This window comes from Theobroma cacao, chromosome 10 (genome assembly GCF_053813885.1).
Source record: "Theobroma cacao isolate CCN51 chromosome 10, ASM5381388v1, whole genome shotgun sequence".
NCBI classification, from domain to species: domain Eukaryota; kingdom Viridiplantae; phylum Streptophyta; class Magnoliopsida; order Malvales; family Malvaceae; genus Theobroma; species Theobroma cacao.
This window is the reverse complement of record NC_142648.1, coordinates 6460388-6484119: the sequence shown is the minus strand read 5'-3', so window position 1 is coordinate 6484119 and position 23732 is coordinate 6460388. Positions and strand designations below refer to the sequence as shown.

General features: G+C 33.4%; 3 protein-coding genes across 3 annotated transcripts; 1 reads left to right on the top strand and 2 right to left on the bottom strand.

Annotated features, from left to right (window-relative positions):
- Positions 1–5288: 5288 nt before the first annotated feature.
- On the top strand, positions 5289–7018 carry LOC18586590 (uncharacterized). The gene is made up of 2 exons (XM_018128997.2): positions 5289–6413; positions 6699–7018. The coding sequence occupies exons 1-2, from the start codon at positions 5340–5342 to the stop codon at positions 6975–6977; spliced, it is 1353 nt and encodes a 450-aa protein (XP_017984486.1). The 5' UTR covers positions 5289–5339; the 3' UTR covers positions 6978–7018.
- A 1858-nt stretch (positions 7019–8876) lies between these two features.
- Positions 8877–11549, bottom strand: LOC18586589 (bark storage protein A-like). The gene is made up of 6 exons (XM_018128682.2): positions 11303–11549; positions 11143–11210; positions 10813–10968; positions 10505–10714; positions 9798–9977; positions 8877–9226 (listed from the first exon to the last, which is right to left on the bottom strand). The coding sequence occupies exons 1-6, from the start codon at positions 11532–11534 to the stop codon at positions 9059–9061; spliced, it is 1014 nt and encodes a 337-aa protein (XP_017984171.2). The 5' UTR covers positions 11535–11549; the 3' UTR covers positions 8877–9058.
- A 6144-nt stretch (positions 11550–17693) lies between these two features.
- Positions 17694–20691, bottom strand: LOC18586588 (bark storage protein A-like). Its single transcript, XM_018128569.2, has 6 exons — positions 20253–20691; positions 20095–20162; positions 19770–19925; positions 19454–19663; positions 18681–18860; positions 17694–18123 (listed from the first exon to the last, which is right to left on the bottom strand). The coding sequence occupies exons 1-6, from the start codon at positions 20542–20544 to the stop codon at positions 17956–17958; spliced, it is 1074 nt and encodes a 357-aa protein (XP_017984058.2). The 5' UTR covers positions 20545–20691; the 3' UTR covers positions 17694–17955.
- Between the last annotated feature and the right edge of the window lie 3041 nt (positions 20692–23732).

Here is a 23732-nt window from a genome sequence, read left to right as displayed (position 1 = left end):
ACTGAACCTAGTTGTGGCCATGGAGAAAAAAAATCACAATCGGATGAAAAAACAACCAACAAAGCACGATAGATAAAACAGAAAAAAAAAAATGGCACCAACAATCCCTTAAGATCCTTATAGATTCTCTGATACCATGTTGAAACCTTTGAATATTCAAAGGGCTAAAGAAGATGATGAACAGGGGAGAGGATAGTCGAGAGAGAAGAGAGAGAAAAAATACTCTTTGCTCAGAAACGACTTCTCCACTACTTTTCATTTTTGTAACAACTAATATATGCTGTTCAAGGAGAGAGAAAATGAAAAAAAAAAAGAAGAAATAACAAACCAGATAAAGCCACCTGGCATTACAAAAACTGAGGGGCTAAAATGAAAAAATTTCTTGGCACAATGACTCGTACACTACCACTACCACACAGCTTTACTAATTCAAGCAGCCAAATTTGACTTTTCAACCAACATAAAATAAACAATAAAAAAACAAACAAATAAAAATTGAATCTGACTTCTTCTTCTTCCTTTAGAATTTCAGCCCGTGAAATCACCATTACTTCTTCCTCTGGTATATCTTCATCTGCAGATCAAAAAACCATCAATATTCCACAGAGGCAATTGCAATTGCTTGCTATGGATTTTTTCAAGCACTTATACTCCAAGGAAAGTAATGAAATCCTATCATATCTAATCCGAAATGGCTTCTTTAAACTTTCAGAGGAAGCGTATGACTTTCTGGGATGTTCAGTTGATGCAGATGAAGTTCGTGAAGCACTCTTCGAGATGAAACCACTTAAAGCACTAAGGTTGGATAGTTTTCAAGCTTTATTCTTTCAATCTCAATGGCAGGTGGTGGGACAAAAATTAGTGGAATATATTCAGGCTGTCTTTAATGGAGCAGATATTGGTGCCAATCTATGTAGTTATTTAATTGTCTTGATTCCCAAAGTTAGGGATCCTGAGTATATTATGCAATTTAGACCCATTAGTTTATTATCGGTGGGTTTCAAAGTTTTAATGAAAATGGTAGTTAATAGATTAAAACCATATATGCATTTATTGATAAAGGAACCACAAGCCAGTTTTATTTCTAAGAGACATATTGTTGATAATATAATTATTGCTCATGAGGTAATACATTTTTTTCACAACAAACAGGGATGAAAGGGATGGATGATGATTAAAATTAACTTGGAGAAAGCTTACGACCAACTAAGGTGGGAGTTTATTCATGATTCACTTTTGGAAGCTAGAATCCCAGATAACATAGTTGATATTTCAGTTAGGAGCTGGAGCTGTTGTAGTTCTCACATCTCAAGGAATGGTGTGTGTTCCGATAAATTCTTCCCCTCAAGAGGAGTACGTTAAGGAGATCCACTAGCTCCCTATTTATTTGTACTATATCTAGAAAGATTAGCTGATGGCATTAAGTAGGCAGTTGAACAAGAGGTGTGGAAACCGATTAGATTGGGTCAACATGGTCCGGCTCTAACTCATCTATTTTTTGCTGACGACCTCAAACTTCTTGCAGAAGCTTTGAAAACTCAAATAGAGGTTATAAAGGTGTCTTGGAGGACTTTTGTGCCTTTTCAGGTGAGAAGGTGAGTATAGCAAAATCAACTTTTTTTTTGTTCCCTAAGGTCATGTTTGGTAGGTGGAATGGCTAAGCCATTCCCCCTCTATTCCTTACAAAATTTTATCCCCTTGTTTGGTTTGCTCTTGGGGAAGGAATAGCCATTCCAAAAGGAATGACTATTCTTTAAAATTAGGCAAAAGCTTGGAATAGCTAATACCACCATCCCCCATGGTATTAGCTATTCCACACTTATGAGAATAAAATTTATACATTTTGGACTAAAATGTCATTATTTATTTTTAAAAATTACAAATTTAAATTTATAAAATTAATATTTTAAATTAAAATATAAAAATATTAATATTTTTATATTTTAATTATAACATATTTAAATTATAAATAAAAAATTAGTATTTTAAAATATTAATTTTTAAATTATTAAGTGAAATTTAAATTAAAAAATGAAAAATGCAAATAGAGAAAAATAAATCTTATTATAATAAAAAGGTTAAGTTATTAATTATATATTATAAAATATTTTGAATTTAAAAATTAATTAAAAGTATTAATATTTTAATCATAATAATATTTAAATTATAAATTAAATTACCAATTATTAATATTTTCAATCAATTATAAATTATTAATATTTAAAAAATAAAGTAAAAACAAATAATCATAATAACATTTAAATTATAAATAAAATAGTAGTATTTTATAATATTAATGATTAAATTACAAATAAAATATTAATACTTAAATAATCAACTATTAATATTTAAAAATATAAATTATTAATATTTAAAAGATAAAATAAAATAATAAATAATCACAATAACATTTAATATTAATGATTAAAGTATAAATAAAATATTAATATTTAAACTATCAATTTTTAATATTTTAAATAAATTATACATTATTAATGTTTAAAAATAAAATAATTTAAAAAGAAATAATCATTATAACATTTAAATTATAAATAAAATATTAGTATTTTGTAATATTAATGATTAGATTATAAATAAAATATTAATATTTAAAAAATAAAATAAAAATTAAATAATCATTATATAATAAAGGGTATTTTTATCTTTTTATTTTTATTCTTTTTTTATTCCAAAGTTATTTTTACCAACCAAACACTGGAATACGTCATAATAATCATTCCTGCTCTATTCCATTTATCATACCAAATTACGTAATATCTATTTTATTCTATTCTCATCTCATTATATTCTCACGTAATAGCTATTCTATTCCATTTGTATTTATTCCGCGAACCAAACGTGCTATAAATGTATCTAGGGATGTGATTAATAAGTTAGCATAATGCTCTAGGTTCTCCTATTTTGAAAATATGGGGAAGTACCTAAGGCTCCCTTTGTTGCATGGCAAAAGAGTGCTAATAGTTACAAATGTCTTATTGATAAAGTCAAGAGTCAGCTCAGTGCATGGAAAGCATCGTCCTTATCCTCAGCAGGGCGCTTAACTGTTATCAAATCAGTGTTGTCCAGCATTCCACTGTATACAATGTAAACAGTTTCTATTTCATTGAAAATTTGCAAAGACATTGAGTTTTTATGCAAAAAGTTTCTTAGGCATGGTGAGAATCACAATAAGAAGGTACATCTGTTGCGATGGAGTACACTTTGCAAGCCAAAAGTACAGGGAGGTATGGGTATTAGAAGTTTATCTTTAATGAATGATGCCTTCGTTTGAAAATTATGTTGGAGTTTATTGTCTAGGCCCGACTCACTTTGGGTAAGAGTACTTGTCCATAAATATAATTTTAACAGGGCTCGAAATCCAGATCATATTATACGAAATGGTTGCTCTAACTTATGACGGTCGATGAGCAGGTTATGGAGTGAGTTCATCAAACATGCGAGATAGTCTATTGGCGATGGTGCATCTGTGGGATTTTGGACTGATATTTGGGCAGGGGAAGTGCCATTACTTAACACTACTGTAGCCATGAGACTTATGGTAGATAAGAGAGAACAGGTAAGGGATTACATGTTGTCGACTGGAGGTTTGGAGTGTTACCAATTGAAGTGGTGGAACATATCCTCTACATCATTCCTCCCAGCTTGCCCATTTCTCTGGATATGTCATTTTGGGCTTTATCCTCTTCTGGACATTTTACTGTCTCATCAACATATGAACATTTACGGAGACAAACTGATTCAGGCAGTACAAAAAATAAAAAAAAAGTGGAGTTTAGCTTGGGGATGGAGTGGCCCTCAAATAATATGTATTTTTCTATTTTATTGGCTCCACAATCGTATTCTGACAAATACTGAAAGGGTAAGACATAGATTATCATTTGATGCTTTTTGTCCGCAATGTCATCTTTTTGAGGAATCGAGCCTTCACCTTTTTAGAGTGTCCTGTTTCTGTTGCTCTATGGATGCGTCTGTTGCCTCAAAATAACAAATACCAGTTTTTTCAAGCAACTTGGTCAGAATGGCTATATGTGAACCTCAGCCAGAGTAATCCCTTCAGTTTGGATATCCCTTGTAACATTCTTTTTGGAATAGCCTGTTGGCACATTTGGAAGTGGAGAAATTTATTTGTCTTTGAGGGCCGTGAAATCTCAATTGAAGGGCAATTGAATATTATCAAATACATGGCTGTGGCCACTCATAATGCATGGTTAAACCCTTTGCTGCAAAGTGGTAAACCAGCTAAAAGGGAAGAACAGTTAGTGGGATGGACACCACCACCTGTTGGCTGGATAACAGTGAATTTCGATGGGGTGTACAGGAGTAGAACAGGGGCTGCTTCTGTTAGCGGAGTCTTAAGAAACTCGGATGGCACATGGATAGTAGGGTATGCATGCAAGCTAAGTACAAGCACTGCACTTTACAGAGTTGCGGGGCATTGTTCAAGGAATCCAGCTAGCTTGGGAGCAAGGGTATCGCAACATTAACTTGCAGATTGATAACAAATCAGTGGTTCAGGCACTTAATGCTTCATCTGTGCATCCTTGTGCTAATTTAGATGTGATTAGAGCAATCCTAGCTCTACTAAGTCGGCAATGGGAGCTTAGTGTAATTCATGTTTATAGGGAGGGGAACAAAGTAGCAGATTATATGGCTAGTTTAGGCTTTGATTTAGGTCTTGATTTTATTTTGTATAGTTCTCCTCCACCATGAGTCTCAACTATTCTGTTGAATGATATGTCAAGAGTGCATATCCTACCCATGATTCATCAATAAAATTTTAGCAGTTGCCCAAAAAAAAATTGCAAATATAAAACATGTACTTTTTGGCATATCGATACATGCATTTCGCTTGTAATTAGCTTATGTCATTTTCATGTTCTAATTAATTATACATATATACTTAAAATTTTATTTGCTTTATATATATTGGTTTTGTTTATTCACTCAATTTGAATAAGAGGTTGAAATGTACATCACATATCTATTTTTCAATTAATTTTTTGAATCAAGTTAATTTGTAGAAACCAAGTATTTAATTTTTTTTATTTGAAACTTTGGTTACAAGCAGTTTAAGTCACAAACTGAAGCAAACCTTCAAGAATAAAATAGAAATTGAAACTAATACTCCCAAGCAAGCCTTATTCCGATTCCTTGTCTACGATTTACACAAAGTCATCTTTGAAAAATTAAAACAAAAAAAAAAGCATTACATATCTTTCCGTCATAAATGGAAAGATGCTAAGACCAACAATCTTCATCATTCCAAAACTCGAGCTTGCACTCCTCTTTCTTTCTTTTGTTTGCTTCTTTTCTCTAAAATGGAGCAGATCCGACATTTCAGCCACCAGCACATGTTGAACTTGGTAGAGGTGGGTAAGGATACTGACGCCGAGCGTTGCATCGGCTGCGGTAGTTTCTTCCACGGTCCAGCTTATACTTGTAAACAATGTCCTGGTTTTTTCTTCCACAAGTCATGCGTTGAATTGCCCCGTCAAATAAAAAATCATGCTTTTCACCAAGAGCACCCGCTGACACTCTATCCAATGGATTCGTTCGTCTGTGATGGATGTGGAGAGGTGTGTGCGGGCTTGTTTTACTGGTGCGGTTTATGCATTTTCAGCCTCGATGTCAAATGTGCTACTTTAAATCAGGAGCTTGCTAAAAATAAGGCTCAGAAAGGGAAGGAAATTAAAATCCTAATCAACCATTTCAGTCACAACCATCAGCTGACTCGCTGCATATTCCTTTCGCCCCCAGGGGAGAAGAATGAAGTACCTTGTATGGCATGCAAACAAAACATCCATGGTAAACTGATCTATTCTTGCCAGTCTTGCTTATTCGTCCTTCATGAGTCTTGTCTTATTAACATGCCAGAGCAAATTAAAAGCTCCTTTCACCCGGAACATCCTCTTCTTGCTCAACCGCTTGCTAGGGGTTCTGTAGTTGAATGCGGTGGTTGTAGCGATGGAGTCTATGGTATCAGCTTCAGCTGTAGTGAATGCAACTTCGACTTCCATGTCTCATGCGCCAAGTACCAAACTCGTGCCATAAAACATAATTGTCATGTTCACCCTCTTTTACTTTTGGAGAAGAGCAATATCCGTTACAGACAGAGATCTCTTAAGTGTAAGGAATGCGGTGAATATTGTGAGGAAGCCTTCTTGTGCTGCAAAAAGTGTAAATTCTATATACATCTCGAGTGTGTTCCACTACCCTCTATTGTTAAACATATTCGTCACTTACATTTGCTTAAACTTAAAAATTCTGTGGTCGAAGATGATTGTAATGAATATTATTGCGATGTGTGTGAAGCGAAAAGGAATCCAAATCATTCTGTGTACTTTTGTGAAGAATGCAATTATATCACGCATATTCATTGTGTGATGTCTGAGGTAAGCTGACTAACTAAAGTAAAAGTTTTTATTTAGAATTACCAATTTTGGTGGAAAAAAATTATAGTGAAAAAAAAAAACATATAAGTATTTTTTCATAAATTTTGTACAATAACGAGCTCATTCTATCAGCTAGGTATTTTTTCGTATAAGTCATGAATTTATTATTTGTTTGGCTGCTCTCTTTAGGTATAGTTTTTTTTTTTTTTTTTGGAAATTAGTGTAACTTTTTTCTGCTGTTTGCTAGAACTCTGAAACTAAACTCCTCCACGCTTACTCTATTAGGTTGAACCTCCTGAATGGATATCATCATATCTAGTTCCACGACCAGGAAAAGAGAAGCCTGACAAAGGAGATCAAATTACTAGCAAAATGGATGGCAAACTGTTGGAAGGGGAAGGGATAAAGCACGGGAGAACAGAAGAGAAGTCTATCTTGGATAAGCTGGAGGCTGAAATCGAGGAAGTCTTTAAACAGATGGAAAATCTAAACAAAAGATTATGGGAGCTCCAAAATAAACATTACCACATAGAAAAATCACTTGATAATAAGGAAGGGCATTGAACATCTGCTTTGAACGCAATTACAAAATCTCCAATTATTGACACATGTTTATTTATTTATTATTAAATTAATACATGTTTGATTGTTTTTTTATCTTCTTCTTTGTCATGATTATTCTCCTCTAAACAACTCATTTTCGTATTTTACTCTAATTACATTAGCCCAATTAATTCTTCTCAAAATTTAAATTAATGTAATTGGTCGATTCAAAATAAATAAATAAACTAATGTAATACATTATTTAGTTTAAAAAAAGAGAGCAACATATTAGTCATATACTTGTGGCATCACTTTTATTTTCCCTTTTTTAATCACCAAATAGCTTAGACCTTTGACATGTTACCTTCACTTTAATAATAAAACCGCGCAAATAGAATGCCATTTCTTTAGTAAAGGTTTTTTAACCTCTTTTATTAAGGAATTTTCTTTCCCCTTAGGCCATTGCAGTTTTTTGGCATTTCTTGCTTGTCCTTTCTTGGTCCTCCTTAACTTTTATTATTATTATTATTATTATTATTATTATTATAGACTTTAGTTAAAAAACTATTCTTTAATTATAAGACTTGGTCCTTAGGTAAGGTTTTACAAAAAACGAGAGATTTAGTTAAAAAAAATTATCATAATTCATGAACTTTTAACTATTAAAGTCTTATGGGAACTTATATGTGAATTGGGCTGGAATACTATCTTCTGAAACTGGCTCCATTCGGGACCCTGGCCATTGGGGATGAATAGAATGGCAGCACATGCTTGCTTGTACTTGGCCTCTTTAAGGTGAATTTTTGAATATGGACCTTGCCACTAGGCAAAAGTGGTCGTAGCCCATTAAACTTGAACTTGCATTTGAATCTGAACATGAATCTAAATCTGTATTTCCGGCCATCCACTTTATTTGTTCTATTCACGTATTGTCTCGAATTCTTTATGAAAGTCTGTTTCATTATTAGAATATCTAAAAATTTTGAGAATAAATGTTTTTGATTAAAGTCTGATTATGGAATCTATTATACCAAAAACATCTTGACAATGCCCTTAAATTGCTTCGACATATAAACTTAACTAACGTTTGTTGCTTGCTAAATTGTTATATTCATTCTTTTACCTACAATAGTTCAAATGTAGAGTAGCTGTTAGCTAGCTAGTCTTTGCTTGGGAAATCTGGGTCGAGATCATCTTTATTATTGGAGCTTTAGACTCACTATTTGATATGGAATAATTATTGGAGACTAATTTGTTTGTAATTGAGGTTTAAGACTTTATAAGCTATTTATGAATTATCTATATATGGTGTTGTAAGACTATGTGAGGTTTGAATTAAGACGTATCATTTGAAGATTTAAGCATTCTGTTACAAAGTGGAATTTTAGAATCTGTTAGCCTTACATACCCTAAGGGTATGTGACAGTTGTTGTGTGCTAACTCAGGTGGGAGGCGTGACAGAGGTAATCAAAGCAGAATTCATCAGATATGCCTAAGTTGAGTGCGTTAAACGGATGAATCTAGAAGTAATACATCACTGTCTCGTTAGCTTTAAGTTTAGGTTCTGGTTATCATATTCCAGGGAAGGCTGTCCAGACATGTATATGATTTTTCACACTTGACTTTATCAGCTTGAATTCTTGGACTATATTGTAGAAATATAATTGCCAAACCTTCGTTTGGTTCCAAGGAATTCAGGAAAAGATCAATTCTTTAATCTTAAAGAGTTTTTTTAATTCTATTAGCATATATGCATACCAAAATAGAAAAAGAAAAAAAAAAACCCTCCTTTGTAGCATATTTCATTTTATATGACATAATTAGTCTTTAATGAAGTATTTATTTGCTGTTTATCATGAAACAAAAAAGATAAAAGTATTTTCTGCAATATGCTTCAAATCATGTTGTATTTCGTGTAGCTGTCTGAAAATGTGTCAATTTATTCAAATTGCGGCTTCCGAATGAGTTAATTAGCTGGTTACAATGAAAGCGCCAGGATGCTTACGATAAATTTTCAATTCTTTCCAGGCTTCCATTTCAAATTTATCTCTTCTACTGCTTTCTCCCTGGCTGAGTACAGAGAAACCAATGTTTAATTGGTCTCAGTAAGCATGTCCTGGTAGGTTGTCAATAAATCCTAAAACAGCTTTGGCTGTATTTAAAGCTGCAAGGGACCCAAATTTCCTGACAGCATTCTCTCCTTGCTGTTTTCCAGCTAAATCTGATAGCCCTCGAATGACAATCACAGGGAAGCCATTTGACAAGCTTGTCTGGAGAAACCACCATAGTTAGTTCCTTTAAAATAAAGCTGCAACTCACAAATAATTTTGAAACATTGGCATAATAACTTAAATAGAACTATTGAAGAATAACAATGAAAGTAATTAATATATGAGACAATGTTTGTTTCTGTACTTGTGGCATGATATACAAGTTTGCAGTTAAATTAAACCATCAAGTAATGAAGATATATTAACAAGATTAGAATCACAACTCGGAACCTTGAAGGTTAATTTGTGCAGGATTGAACATCACTAATGGTGTTTATAGTGGCAAAAGTGGAGGTTAGTGAGGGGTTTAACAACAACACATTAAAAACGTATGCAAGAACCATGATTCTGTCTAGCTCATTAAACTATCTAGTATCTACAAAATCGAGTAGCCACCCCAAAGGGGCAGATGATTTTAATCAGTTCAAAATTCAGATTTAACAGCCACACATCCCCCTTGTTTCCTCAAATTTATAATTAAGCTGCATAATAACCATTTTAGAAGTTAATGATCATGATAGAAGAAGAGAAAAGATGTGAAAGTAATCAATTAGCTAACAAGAAATCTTACCATTACTACAGCTGCAGTCTCCATATCTGCTGATGAAACCTCAAATTTTTTAAAAAGGAAGTCCCTGTAAGCTGCATTATCCACAAAAATGTTGGCTGTCGAGGCTCTTAGACCAACAACTAGCTTGGGCTTTTCGGGTAGGCACAAGCTTGAATTTACACACTGCTCCAGTTTCATACCCTGATGCAAGGTTAAGGATATAAAGGCATCAAATAAGAATTCCAAGAACAATGACTAAATGTTGCAAACCTGTTGCAGATATAATTAACATCTCTGAATCTAAAGGTTGGTTTCTGTAACTAGCAATCAATTTTCACCAATTATTCCTTCAATATGTTGTATTTCAACTTCCCTATCAAAGTAAGATTTTATTTTGTTCAAGTTCTTATCTATAAACAGGAAATTAAATTCTTGATGCATGCCGCAGAGGCTGCAAGCACTCACTCAAAGAGGTTTAGGCCTAAGTTGACCCCAAACCTATCAAGGGCGTAGTTTTATGGAGATGTCAAAGGATCCAGATTACAACTTTGACAGGACTACTTTGGTTATAATTTAGGGAGCAAATCTTATTTTTGAGTTGTAATCAGCCGGCTTTCAAATTCTGAAAGGAATTGCTTATCTAAAATTATAGATATTACAAGACATTGTTCATAAGTAAGAAGATAAAACTAGCAGCCGCTCAGGAGATAACTATAAACGTATCTAACCTCCAAGTTGGAAGCAAGCTGAAGCCAATGTGGACTTATTTTTGCCCAAACCAGTGACTCAGCAATGTTTGGTTCCCCTGACTCTGAAAAGAATTGCTCTTTGCTATATCCAATATGCCCTAAGAGATTACTTCCATTTCCTTTCGGTACATTGTAGCTTCCAAAGTCCAGCTGAGAAACATCAGCAGAATCCACGGCCCCATTTGTGTTCTATTGATAACAAAATAGTAATACAATGCTAGCTGAAAATTATCTTCAAAGTAACTTGTAAAAGAAATAAAAGAGTTTAAAGTCATAGATATTCATACCACCCAATCCCAAATGCCTGTATGGGCAACTTGCTTGGGAATGGTAACATCTCCAATGGACATGGAATTATTTATATTGCCAGCAATACCAAAATGGATAATTCCCTTCACGTCAAATAGATCGAGCATTTGTTGTGTTGCTGCAGCTGCATTAATCTGATTGAAACAAGCCTAAAGTTAGAAAGTAATGATGGCCTTTCATGAACTTTAGTAGAGTTTTTGCCTGATAGAAGATTCAGGTGAAAGCAAGGATTTTCTAACTAGTTGGGATAGCAAGGATAAGAACTGAATTCTAGTGCATCAACATAGAGTAACAAAAACTTAATCTACCATTCCAATCCCACATCTGACATAGATGGCTTTTCTTCCACGAACTTTTCCAATGCGAAATCTTCTTCCTGCAACATCCAGAGAAGTATTTTTCACTTAAAAACCAGACTAACAGCTAACAATTTAGAAGACATACATTGAACTTTGAAGCAATACTGACCAGACAGATCTACAAAAGGGTGCTTTGGATGAGATCTGAAAGATCCTGTAGCAAAAAATGCATCCTCCTCAGTGGAAAACACAGTGATGAGACCAATGTATGGCCCCCTGCGGTTCAGCTCTTTGATTACATGCAAAGATTTGATTCTATTTTTTGAGACAGCTGAAACAAAAACAAGTAATGAGAAGACCAAAACCAGCACCAAACATGGTTTAACTTGTTTTGCAGCCATGGTTAAATTTAGCCCAAACTAGATCCTATATATATGAGTCCAATAAGTCAAAGAATGCCAGCTAGCTATTTAGACTCAAACATAATGATGACTCCATTCTAAACTAAAAATCATTGCTACTCTGTCACAGGATCGGTGTTTAGATTTAATGTCTCGGATATGTAGAACCCGAGAGCCTCTCCAATGAGATATTGTCCTTTATTTGTAAGTAAAATATTTGCCTGTCAAAATAAATGATTCGATTCCAAGTCACAATAGCTATTAAACTAAACCAAAGGAACATTGTGACAAACGAGAGAGTCGTGCAACCCAAATGAGTGTTTATGCGTCCATATATCTATATCTGCTTCTATACTCTTATACTTATCGTACTTGTACTTACGATAAGTATATTTATACATACAGGTTTACTTATTACATTATAACGTATGAACTCTAAAATATAAATAGTGAAAGACATATATACCCTTATAATATTTTGAATTTAACGCTTATGTTTAATTTCAAAATTTATTATTATTGCTTATTATTTTCAAACCTACTTCTAAAATAATTAGAATCTATGTTCCAGTTAGAACTTTAATCATTACTACTTCACACCAAATAGAAAATCCATAAACTAGGTTTAAGTTAAATTATAACTACAATTATGATTATTCTTATTTAGCGAGGGAATCTCCAAGTGACATTTGCATCAATCACAATTACTGGAGAGGATTTTCATATATGTCTAATGTCACAATGTGTAAGTTTGTGAACCTAATTGTTCAATATAAATGAGGAGTCGTCATCAATTTTTTTATTTAAATGTTATTGACCACCTAATTGAATCTTTCTTAATGAGATCTTAAACTTGTCTTAAGTTCATTAAATAGATAAGGTCAAAACCAAGAAATCGAGCTAGGGTTCAAGAGTACAAGTATACATGAGAAAGGCATTAGCAACGTCGTGAATGGTACCAATTAATTGTATGCTATCCTATTTTAGCCTTAATTAAAAATCCTTGATTTAGACTTGTATTTTCCTTAATTACAATTTATTATTTATTATTTTTGTCAAATTTATTTATCCATTATTAAATATTGGAGATTTTTTTAAGCCTTCCCAACTCTTTGATGTGGCTTAAGAAAGTTTACTCAGCTCAAGAGTATTCAAGAAAACATACTTGTATAACATCCAATAACAAATTATTGGTCAATGCAAATGAGACCTTCTCTAAATGGTAAGGAAAATGTATTAAAACCTTTACAATATGTTTGGTTGTGAGGAATGGAATAACCATTTGTCCTATTCTTAATCTTTTTGTTAAAGTTTTATTTGGTTAGAAGGAATGCTATTTAGGGAGAAGGGGAAATAGTCATTACCAAGCCCCTTGGTAATGGCTATTCTTAAAGACAAGGAATAAGCTAAAAATAGTAATAGACAAAAATGTCCTCTTTCAACTTTAAAAATTATCATGCTATATAAATTAAAATTTATTCATTTTTCTCAATTTTTTTCTCTCTCTACCAATTTGCCTCTCTCCTTCTCTCACTAAATTTCCTCCACCATGAAGGATAATAGAGGGTGGCGGCAACAACGATGGTGGGTGGCGATGGCATGCAGTACTGGTATCTTCACAATCAAACACGAGAAGCACAGACCAAGCGTTTCTCAACCAAATTGAGTCACAAAAGCAATGGATTTGACGCCTTCTATAGCATCTGGTCTTGAAAGTGCCAAATTTGGCACCCCCTCGTCAAATCCGATTGTGAAAATGCCAAATTCGATGCTCCTTAACTAGATCCAGCACAAGAAGCATCGACTCGGCACTCCACGATCAAATCCAACCGCGAGAACGTCAATTTGGTGCACCTTGACCTAATCTGGTCACATGGAGTGCATATCAACACTATTTTACACAAGTTGACCACATCTCCGGTGGTCAACTGTCGAAAAGAAAGAAAAAAAATAAAAAGGTTTAAGTTTTAATTCTAAATTATAAAAAGTTAATATTTAAATTTAAAAATATAATTAAAATTTTGTGATATTTTAATATTTTAAAGTAAAGAATAAAATAAAATAATGATATTAATATTTTCATTATAAATTATTAATGTTTTAACTACAATATAAATTATTAATATTCTATAAATTAAAATAAATAATCATATTAAAATTTAAATAATAATTTATTAATATTTTTAATAAATTATTTAAAAAATAAATATTAAATATAATTGTAAAAAGTATTTTTGTCATTTATCACTTATTCCTTAAGTATTCCTAAAACTATTCCTTCCAGCTAAACATTGAAATAATTCATAATAGCAATTCATATCCTATTCTACTCTTGTAAACCAAAATACATAATAATTATTCATTTCTTATTCTATTCCTACGAAATGAGTATTTCATTCTTACTCTATTCCTTCCTACGAACCAAGCACAATCTTAGGACATTGGTTCAAGTCTCAGTATGTGTGGGTTTGATCCAATTTTATGTTAGATGTTTTCCATTTAATCTATATTTGAAGAGTCTATACTTTTCTTTTAAGCATATGCATTCATTATATATATATTTTAACTTAAATATTAGTGATATCTAACTAATAATAACAAAAAATAAGAACAGAAAAATCTAGCGAAAAAGATTATAAATGAACAAATAATTAAGTGTAATTTGATTGTTATGCTAAACATAGATTAATAAGTAACCTGATGCTCAAGTTTTCGGATCATAATTGTCAATCATTATTCAATCAACATCTAATGATAAATGTTATATATATCCTCCATTAATAGAAATCAATAATTACCATTATTTAATTAATAAATTATGAGATCCATAAATAACTTAAATATAAGTTAAAACAAACTGTAAGAAAAAATAATAGGAGAAAAGAAAAACATGAATTGTTACGTATATATCATTTTGTTATTGGTTAATGCAAATGAGAGCGTCTCTAAATGGTAAGGAAAATGTCTTAAAATTTTTAGGTTATAGGCTCAGGTCTCACTATGTGTGGGTTCGATCCAATTTTATGTTAGATTTTGTCCATTTAATTTAAGTTTGAAAAGTCTTTATTTTTCTTTTAGGCATATGCATTCATTATGTATATTAACTTAAATATTAGCATTGGAAATGAATATTCCGCTCCAAAATTATATATATCATTGGACACGAAAATCTTATCGTTAGTCCATCATTAGAGTTTTCATTTATTTATTGACATGGGATCGATTTCTAGATAAATTTACCCTTCCTACAATGGAGTTACGAACTCACTACCAAGCAATAGAGAAAACATGGAAATGGAAAGTTCCCACTCCTGGCAAACTTGCATTCCTTCACCTTTTTCTTCTTTTCATTGATTACTTTGTCCAGTGTCCTGTGCCAATGAAAATGACAGACAAACAACGGAGATGAGAAGGAAACAACAAAGCAAGCAAAAAACAAACAAAAAATCAATGAGAAGAAAGACCCCAGCAGAAAACCACCCACCATAGGGGACGGCACCATGATTGTAGCCATGGTACCACAAAAGTGGTCTTGTTTTCCTGCTTGCTGGAACATAGAATTGGAAAATCAAGAAATGGCTTCAAGCGTGAAAAATGCCACTTTTCTTTAGGTTTTATTCCCTTCACTTGTTATGTATAAAAGAATTACAGACATATAAACCTCGAAAATACAATGAAGCTTAGTTATTAATAGAATTTTGAACTAACGAAATCAATCTATTGAGCACTTATTGGAGAATGGCAAGATTATCAAACTTTTATAAGATTTTTCTGTAGAAAAACGATATAGAAGAAAACTTGAAGAATATTAAGAAAGAAGAGATTGTTGTTTGTTGTTTTTTGTATGTTCTGTTGTTTTAAAGGAGAGTCCTTTTATAGACAAAGGTACCTATTCCCAATAGACACAATCGTGTCTATTTCAAACAGTTACAACTGTCTGTTTGTATGTTTCAAACAGATATAACCGTTGGTTTTTCCAACAGATATGACTTTTTACTCTTATTTCTTTTATTTTCCAATATGGGATTGTGTGCTATATTTATTTTATTTAAAAATGCTAACAATCACTCACCATTTTGAAATTAATCTAAATTTTTGATAATCTTGAAAATCAATTACATAAATGAAAATGTCTTCCAATTGAACCTTCACTTGGTACAAACATGTTAAAGTTAACCAAAATTACATGATAGACTATGCTTTCAACCAACTGCTCCATTTGGTTAATCGAACACATCTCACATAATGATTTCAACACCAATAAATGCATACTATCTGACGATACATTAATGATCATGTGTTTGTATCCTTTTTTCATTAGTGCTATTAGAGCCAACCTCTTGAGCTCCTAGAAACGGCCACACTTCATACTCACATAGGTAGATCTTATTAAAAATGCCTCCATAACTAAAGCATTCTAACAAATTTATGTTATGAGTCTATTAAAAGTATATAGCTCATCATTTCCTTATCATTATAGGTACATAGCACTCTACTTGGGATGGAATATAAAATATCATATTATGGTGCTAGCAACCACATATAGATGATGTATGTAGTTTCATTGAACTCAAGACTTGACGTTATATCAAGTGTTGAATGGAGTTTTTACCACATGTCACTTTCGAAGCTTTGTCGATGGAATATTCGATTGATACCCTTACTAACAAAATATTTTGTCACCAATAGATCTGCCATTACCGATGATAGTTATATCGATTGATGAAATATTCCATTAATAATACTCTATTCTTTTGTAGAGTAATTCAAATAAGATTTTTTAATATATTTTTAAAAAACTATAATGAAGATACTTTGTGATAGATTTCTAAACGAGTATAACAATTTTTTTTCTTTCTTTGTTTTTAGAAGCTTTTTAGATGTCAATAACTAAATGATATTTAAAACTTAGGACATGTCTTATAATTAGATAAAGATGGTAGTGCAACGCATGATGTTTGTAAAAGCGGTGGCTTAATCATAATTGAAACTATTGGCTAAAAATGATCGTTTTAAAGTTAAGATGAACAACACAACAAAAACCAGAGAAGAATAAAAGAAGGAAAATTTATTTAGATTATGATCTAATTACTCTAATCTCATTGGAAGGCTACAAATATGACAAAATAGAAATAAATCACCCATTGGAATAGATAACTTTAATTCAGAAGTTGAACTATGCTAGGCTTATAATAATTTTGTTTAAACATGATACAAATTTGAATTTAAATAAACGACCATTAAGTATAATACTATAGTTTAATAAATATTTGAAGGCAAATGCATTATTAATTAAAAATATTTGTATTACGAATTGACTTTTTTCTCACCATTTTTGAAGACAACAATAACCCTAAACAAAACTCTCAAGTTTCTAACTCAAATCATATGTACTACACTACTGCTTCACAAATAATAATCTAACAGATCATTTAAACATTTAATCGGGGTTACAAAAGGAATTAAAAAATAATTAACCATTAGTCTTATTAATAAAGAAATTGATAAACAATTATCAATATTCTGTTTTAGTAAGAAAATTCTATAAATATAATTAGGAACGAAATTCACAACTGAAGAAAAACATGTGAATGAAAATGGATTTGAATAGTAGAGTTTCTAGTAAATTATGTGTAGAGCTAAACACACTCCTAATTTAATTGTGGCATCAATTTAATCATTTATTACTTTATAGAATTTATTGTTAGACCATAGAGATATTCCACACTGACATTATAGTGTTTTTAGTTTGATGAAAAATTTTCATTATCATCAAAATATTTTAAATTGATTAACAATTAGTTAACCTATATTAGCCTAAACTTTGAATTTGTAATATAAAAGAATTTTACATATTATTTAGTCTATTAGGAGTTTTAGATGGAAATTCATTAGAAATGAAACTTGTTTTATATTTTCTTTAATTTTGTCAGTGTTTAAAATACTTTTCAACTTTTAAGTTGATAGCATGTTAAATAATTTAAATATTCACTTAATGGTTGTTAATTACAGTGAAAGGTAAAAATTTTTTCAAGTTTTTTAAACAAATAATGCTCAGTATTAAGACAAGTTTAAGCTTAACACTTGTTTTATAGTTGTTTTAGTTTACAAGAGTAATGTAAGAGTGCAATGTAAGGTTGTAATTAAGCTTGATAAATATATGAACAACCTTTTGTCTTGTTATTGCTCTCTCTCTCGCTTCTCTGTTTTCTTCTTTTGAACAGAGGTTGCTGTTTCAGCTAACCTTAGCTTCTTGATCGATTATAACATACAATGGCAGAAAATTCCACATTATTTTGCGAATGACTGACTCTCGGATGACTTATATATAGAATTACATAGATTGCAGATTTTACATAGATTGTACTCTAGTTTTGCAGCCTTGAGGTTGATTTCAGAGAAACTAACTGTCCAGTGAGTATCAGCGAGCATATCCTGGTAGCTTGGCAATAAATGCCAAAACAGCTTTGGCTGCGTTTACTGCTGCAAGAGACCCAAACGCCTTAATTGCATTCTCTCCTCGTTGTCTTCCAGCTAAATCCGATAGCCCTCGAATCACAATCAGAGGGAAGCCATTTGACAAGCTTGTCTGAGAAAAAATCCACCACTGTTGGTTTAATAAACCTGCTACTGACTAGAAATTCTCAAAGTGAAATGCACAATGAAAGAATAAAAATGAAAGTTATTTTTATCCCAATTTTGGAATTAGACTTGGATTTTTTACTGCCAGTATAATGTTATTGCCTAAATTTGAAACAGTTATAAATTGTATTAACACACTCTCTCTGTTAAGCCGGGTAAGACTGCAAACATCTAACCCTCCTCAGACCACAGAAAACAGAACCCTGGAACACAACATTCCAGTCATAAATTTATGCAGCCAGCCCATATAGTAGGCCAATTGAAAACAGATGATTATACAGTTCAGATTTAGCAGATTTCATATTAGGATGCCCCAGTTTGGCAAAACTGGTAACCCTCCAGCACCAGACAACTGTGTTTTCCCCAAATGCATCAACCAGGATGTTTACTCTAATCTTTACCCTCACTTGATCAAATTGTGGTTATCAGAAGCCAACATTTTGTGGATGCGAACCATTATAACAGAAATAAACGCTTGGAAACTAGAGTTGGAAGAAATCGTACCATTACTACAGCTGCACTTTCCATGTCCACTGACGAAATATGAAATGTTTGAAAAAGAAAGTCCCTGTAAGCTGCATTGTCCACAAATATGTTTGCTGTCGAGGCCCTTAGACCAACAACTAACTTGGGCTTTTGTGGTAAGCACAAGCTTGAATTCACACACTGCTCTAATATCAACTCCTGATGCAAGTTTAAGGATACAAAAAGACAATATACATAAGTCTAGAAAAGGCATCACAGAAGAATAATCTAATAACAGTGGAATAGAAGTTGCAAACCTGTTGCAGAAGTTAGATCTCTAAATCAGACAATTGCTTTCCACTACTTGTAATCAAATTTTTATTGCCTTTAATATGTTGTATGTCAAAGTCCATATAGGAGAAATGTTACATTCTGTTCGAAGTTCTTATGTACAAATAGGAGTCCAATTCTTTCCTTCGATCCATCATGGGGGCAGCATGATTTACAAGATGTTTTTTGTTCTGAGGAAGTCGAGAGGAAGACTAACACTTTAATAAGGCTACTTTGGTTATCAGAAATGAGGGGCATAAGCTTTCGTTCTTTGTTTCTTTTTTCTACTTTTGTCAACTAGATATCAGATATGCCTTCAAATTGCAGAAGAGTTGGAAACATATTGCCTAAAGTTATGGCTACAAGGTGGTGATAAATCAAGAAGAAAATCAGGAAAATAAAAATAAATAACTACATTGTCCAAGTTGGGAGCAAGCTATATGTTGTTGACAATAAATTAAGAAAGAGGAAAAAGAGTCTACCCCGAAGTTGGAAGCAAGCTGAAGCCACTGTGGACTTGTTTTAGCCCAAACCAGAGACTGAGCAATATTCGGCTCTCCTGACTTTGAAAAAAATTGCTCTTTCCTATACCCGATATGCCCTAAGAGGTTAGCTCCACTTCCTTTTGGAACATTGTAGCTTCCAATATCCAGTTGAGCAACATCATCCTGATCCACTGTCCCTTGTGGGTTCTGTTCATAACAAAATTGGAGATTATAGCTAAAATTGCCTTGTAACAACAAGAGCAACTTCTAACAGACAGAAAAGGGGATAAAAGTAGAGTCTTATATGTAATACCAGCCAATCCCAAATGCCGGTATGTGCAACTTGACTTGGAATGGTAACATCTCCAATGGACATAGAGTTATTTACATTGCCAGCAATTCCAAAATGGATGATTCCCTCCACATCAAACAGATCTAGCATTTGTTGTGTTGCTGCAGCTGCATTAACCTGATCAAGCCAAGCAGTAAACAAGCGTAAAGCAGGAAGTACCTTAAGCGATGAGTTTGTGCAGTGTTGATTGAGGTACAAACAAGGATTTCTAACTTTTCGTACGGGATAAGAAGAACGAGATGTGAATGCTGGTGTATCAACAGAAATTAAAAAAGTTGTGATCTACCATTCCAACCCCACATCTGACATAGATGACTTTCTTTCCATGAACTTTTCCTATGCGAAATCTTCTTCCTGCAACATAAGAATTCTTTTTACACTAACAGAAACAGAACGCTAGCATTAGAATACCCAGCAAATCATATCCAGTGAAGCATTACTTACCAGAAAGATCCACAAAAGGGTACTTGGGATCAGGCCTGAAGGACCCTGTAGCAAAAAATGCATTCTCCTCTGTACGAATCACAGTGATGAGACCAATATACGGCCCTCTACGGTTCAGTTGTTTGATTATGTTCAAAGATTTTTTCCCATTATTCGGTTCAGCTGAAACACAGACATATGCGGAGAAGATCAAAACCAGCAGTAAACATGGTTTAACGTGTTTTGCAGCCATGGTTAATCTTAAGCTCAAAGGAGGTCCCAGATGTAAGTTCAGTAAGTCAAGCACTTCCATCAGCGGATTATAACATAATGGTCAACTCCCATCTTAAATTTGAAAATTATTGATATTTTGTCAGAGGATTATCTTTTAAAACTAAAGGCTAGGACCAATTGAACCTGGGGCCTCCACTCAGATTTTCCTGTATTTCAACATCTAAAATATTGTCAGTCAAAGAAATGACTCAGTATGTTGGCAATTTCGATATTAAAAAAAACCAGAGAAATGCAAACAAAATAGAAAATTTTCAGTAGGAAAGACAACTGACAGGCAGGCTTCTTATCTCAATTTCACTTAGCTCTTCTGAACAAAGGAAGAATCTTTACAAGTTCACTGTATATGAAACAAAAGAGAAAAATAACAGTGAGTAGAGTTGAAGAGGCATACAATTGAAAGGTGTCCAATCTAAAATTAATTGATAATAAATACAAAGACTCTACTCTACTTGCATATTAAATCAGACTCATAACTTGAAGATGAGGAAATTGTGAAAAAAAGACCTCGTGATAAGGTGATTTAAAAAAAATCATCCATATAAAGTTATCTGTTTCTAACAAAAAAGAAGCATGAGTAGACCAAAATGCTTTTAACAATATCGTTTCGAATAAATGCTCAGCTGTTTGAGCTATCTCCCTCCCGTCAGAGAAAAAATAAAAAAAAATAAAAATAAATGCTCAGTTGTTTGAGCTCGGTCATCTTTCTCTCTCAACTCTGCCAAGTCTGTGTTGAACACCATCGTCGTAAGCTCTCTCAGATCTCTAAACTGTACAAGCTCTGTCAACTCTCTGTTGAGCACCATCGTCATCGGGCTGTGGTCTATCTCTCGGCATCTGGCCATATTATCGTAGATTAACAGACCCTATAGCAGAGATGACATTAAGGTATGTTATTGGGTTTGGGTTTATTGCTGCAACACTTAAATTTCTGAAATATTTGGTGTAAATTAGAACATGGATTAGAAACATTGCCAAGAGTTGTTACATGCCATGCATCTAAAACATGTGTTTCCGTTATTTTAGTGTGTCACGACATTGGTTATTTGCATGGCGTGTTACAACATTTTATGTTATATGCATGGCGTGTTACAACATTTAACATTATATGCATGGCGTGTTACCACATTTTCAGTTATATGCATGGCGTGTTAGCACATTTTATGTTATATGCATGGCGTGTTACTATATTTTACGTTATATACATGGCATGTAACAACATGACTGACAAATTTTTGAACAAGGCATGTATTGTGTAAAATGATTGACAAATTTTATTTTATTTTCAAAATTTTAGTGGAGTTCCAATTGTGCGACTTGTGATAAGACACGGTGGTTAGTGGGTGGATGGCATTTACAAGGGTGGTGAGTCAAGAATGCGGGGGGTTAGGAGTGATTTGTCGTTTACGGGTTTGATAAAGCTGATTGAAGATGTTGTTGGGGTAAACTCAAAATTTGACGAGATTGAGTTACATGCATTGATTAATACACCCGGAGAGCTAACACGGCCAATTATCAAGGACAATGAGGATGTTGCATTAATTCTGTTAAAACAAAGGAATGTTCCTGCTGTGTATGTCAACATTAAGGGACGCAAAACAAATTAACAACATGGTAATCAGCTCAATCAAAATGAGATTTATAATGCTTCACAATTACCACAACACTTACAGGAGTTTGTGCAACTCGGTTGACAGACAACATTCACAAAACAGTTGGCTACACAATTCCAATTAGGATGTGCATCAAACCAATTACTTGCTCTTGTCCAATAAATGCAATAATCGAGTGGAACTGTAGAGTGTGTAATGCCATTGTCAAATGAGAATAGGACAGTTGAGGACAACAATGTGAGGTTGGAGGGTGACACTGCGATGTTGGAGGATAATACTGCATTTGATGAGGGAAATGAGGATTCGTTCGCTGGTGGTGAAGATAGATTTGATGACAATTCAGATGATCGGCTTGAAAAATGGCATGATGACAGTTCAAACGATGACCGGCTTTATGACAGTGACATTCCAATTGCAAATAATGTTGAAGGCGAAACGAAATCTGTTGGAGGTGTTAATGTAGGAGATCTTTAGTGTGATGACCCCATACACAATAACCCCATCGCTGGTGAGAACGGAATTCGTTCCCTTGATACATTGGTCTATGATAGTTATCAAGAACGGGGAAATGTAGAGACATCTCGTATGTGGCAAATTGCAGGTGCAGAAAGGTTCTCTTTCCAAACAATTACCACTGAGGAGTCGACATGTACCAATGATCGCATATACAAAGGAAATATGTTTTTGTCAAAGGTCGAGTTGAAACGAGCTCTGAACATGTTGGTTATAAAGGAGAAGTTTGCGATAAGAGTAAAAAGGTCATGTCAACGTCGTTATGAGGTTGGTTGCAAGGACAAGGCATGCAAGTTCAGTGTCTGTGGAACAAAGTTAACTGACAGAGGAGAATATTGGCAAGTGCAGACGTTCCACAAAGTACACACCTGTACTATTGATGGTTTGCAAGGGCGATTTTCAACAACGAGTGTGAAGATAATTGGTAAATTTATGTCACACAAGCTTTAGGCTAATGGAGTCGCATTAAGACCTAAGGACATAATGTGTGAGATGAGGGTTCAGTGGGGATTAGAATGCTTGTATGGTAAGGCTTGGTAAGTGAAGGAGTATGCAGAGAGGCTTGTTTTCTGTCCACCAGATGAGTCATTTCAACTACTACCCTCGTATTTTTATATGTTGGAACAAGAAAATCCTGGGACAGTGACTACAGTGGCTACTGATGAGGTAGAAAGATTCAAGTATTGTTTCTAGTCATACGAGGCTTGTATTCGGGGGTTTAGGGATGTAATGAGTCCTACGATTGTAATTGATGCTACACATCTCAAAGGCAGGTTCAAGGGTGTTCTGTTTGTCGCTCTATGCAAAGATACGAATGAGTGCATATATCTAGTTGCGTTTGGCACCGGCCATGTTGAGGACGAAAACTCGTGGACATGGTTTCTTAGCAAGCTGCGTGATGCGGTTGGTTGTCCTAAAAACACTATGTTCATTTTTTATCAGCATCTCGACATTAAGAAAGCAATCCAAAATGCATACCCAGAAACGCACCATGGATTATGCGGTTGCCACTTGAAAAAAAACTTTAAAAACAAGTTCAAGCAAGGCGATGTTTGTATGTTTTTCACCCTTGCTCGAGATTGCT

Excerpts from the sequence above, each read along its gene's own strand:
- LOC18586590 (XM_018128997.2), top strand. The coding sequence starts at position 5,340 with ATGGAGCAGATCCGACATTTCAGCCACCAGCACATGTTGAACTTGGTA. Across the intron at positions 6,414-6,698 it reads TTCATTGTGTGATGTCTGAG|GTTGAACCTCCTGAATGGAT; the intron begins GTAAGCTGACTA and ends TTACTCTATTAG.
- LOC18586589 (XM_018128682.2), bottom strand. The coding sequence starts at position 11,534 with ATGGCTGCAAAACAAGTTAAACCATGTTTGGTGCTGGTTTTGGTCTTC. Across the intron at positions 10,715-10,812 it reads CAGGCATTTGGGATTGGGTG|AACACAAATGGGGCCGTGGA; the intron begins GTATGAATATCT and ends TGTTATCAATAG. Across the intron at positions 9,227-9,797 it reads AGACTGCAGCTGTAGTAATG|ACAAGCTTGTCAAATGGCTT; the intron begins GTAAGATTTCTT and ends TGGTTTCTCCAG.
- LOC18586588 (XM_018128569.2), bottom strand. The coding sequence starts at position 20,544 with ATGGAAGTGCTTGACTTACTGAACTTACATCTGGGACCTCCTTTGAGC. Across the intron at positions 19,926-20,094 it reads TCAGATGTGGGGTTGGAATG|GTTAATGCAGCTGCAGCAAC; the intron begins GTAGATCACAAC and ends TGGCTTGATCAG. Across the intron at positions 18,861-19,453 it reads AGCTTGCTTCCAACTTCGGG|GAGTTGATATTAGAGCAGTG; the intron begins GTAGACTCTTTT and ends AACTTGCATCAG.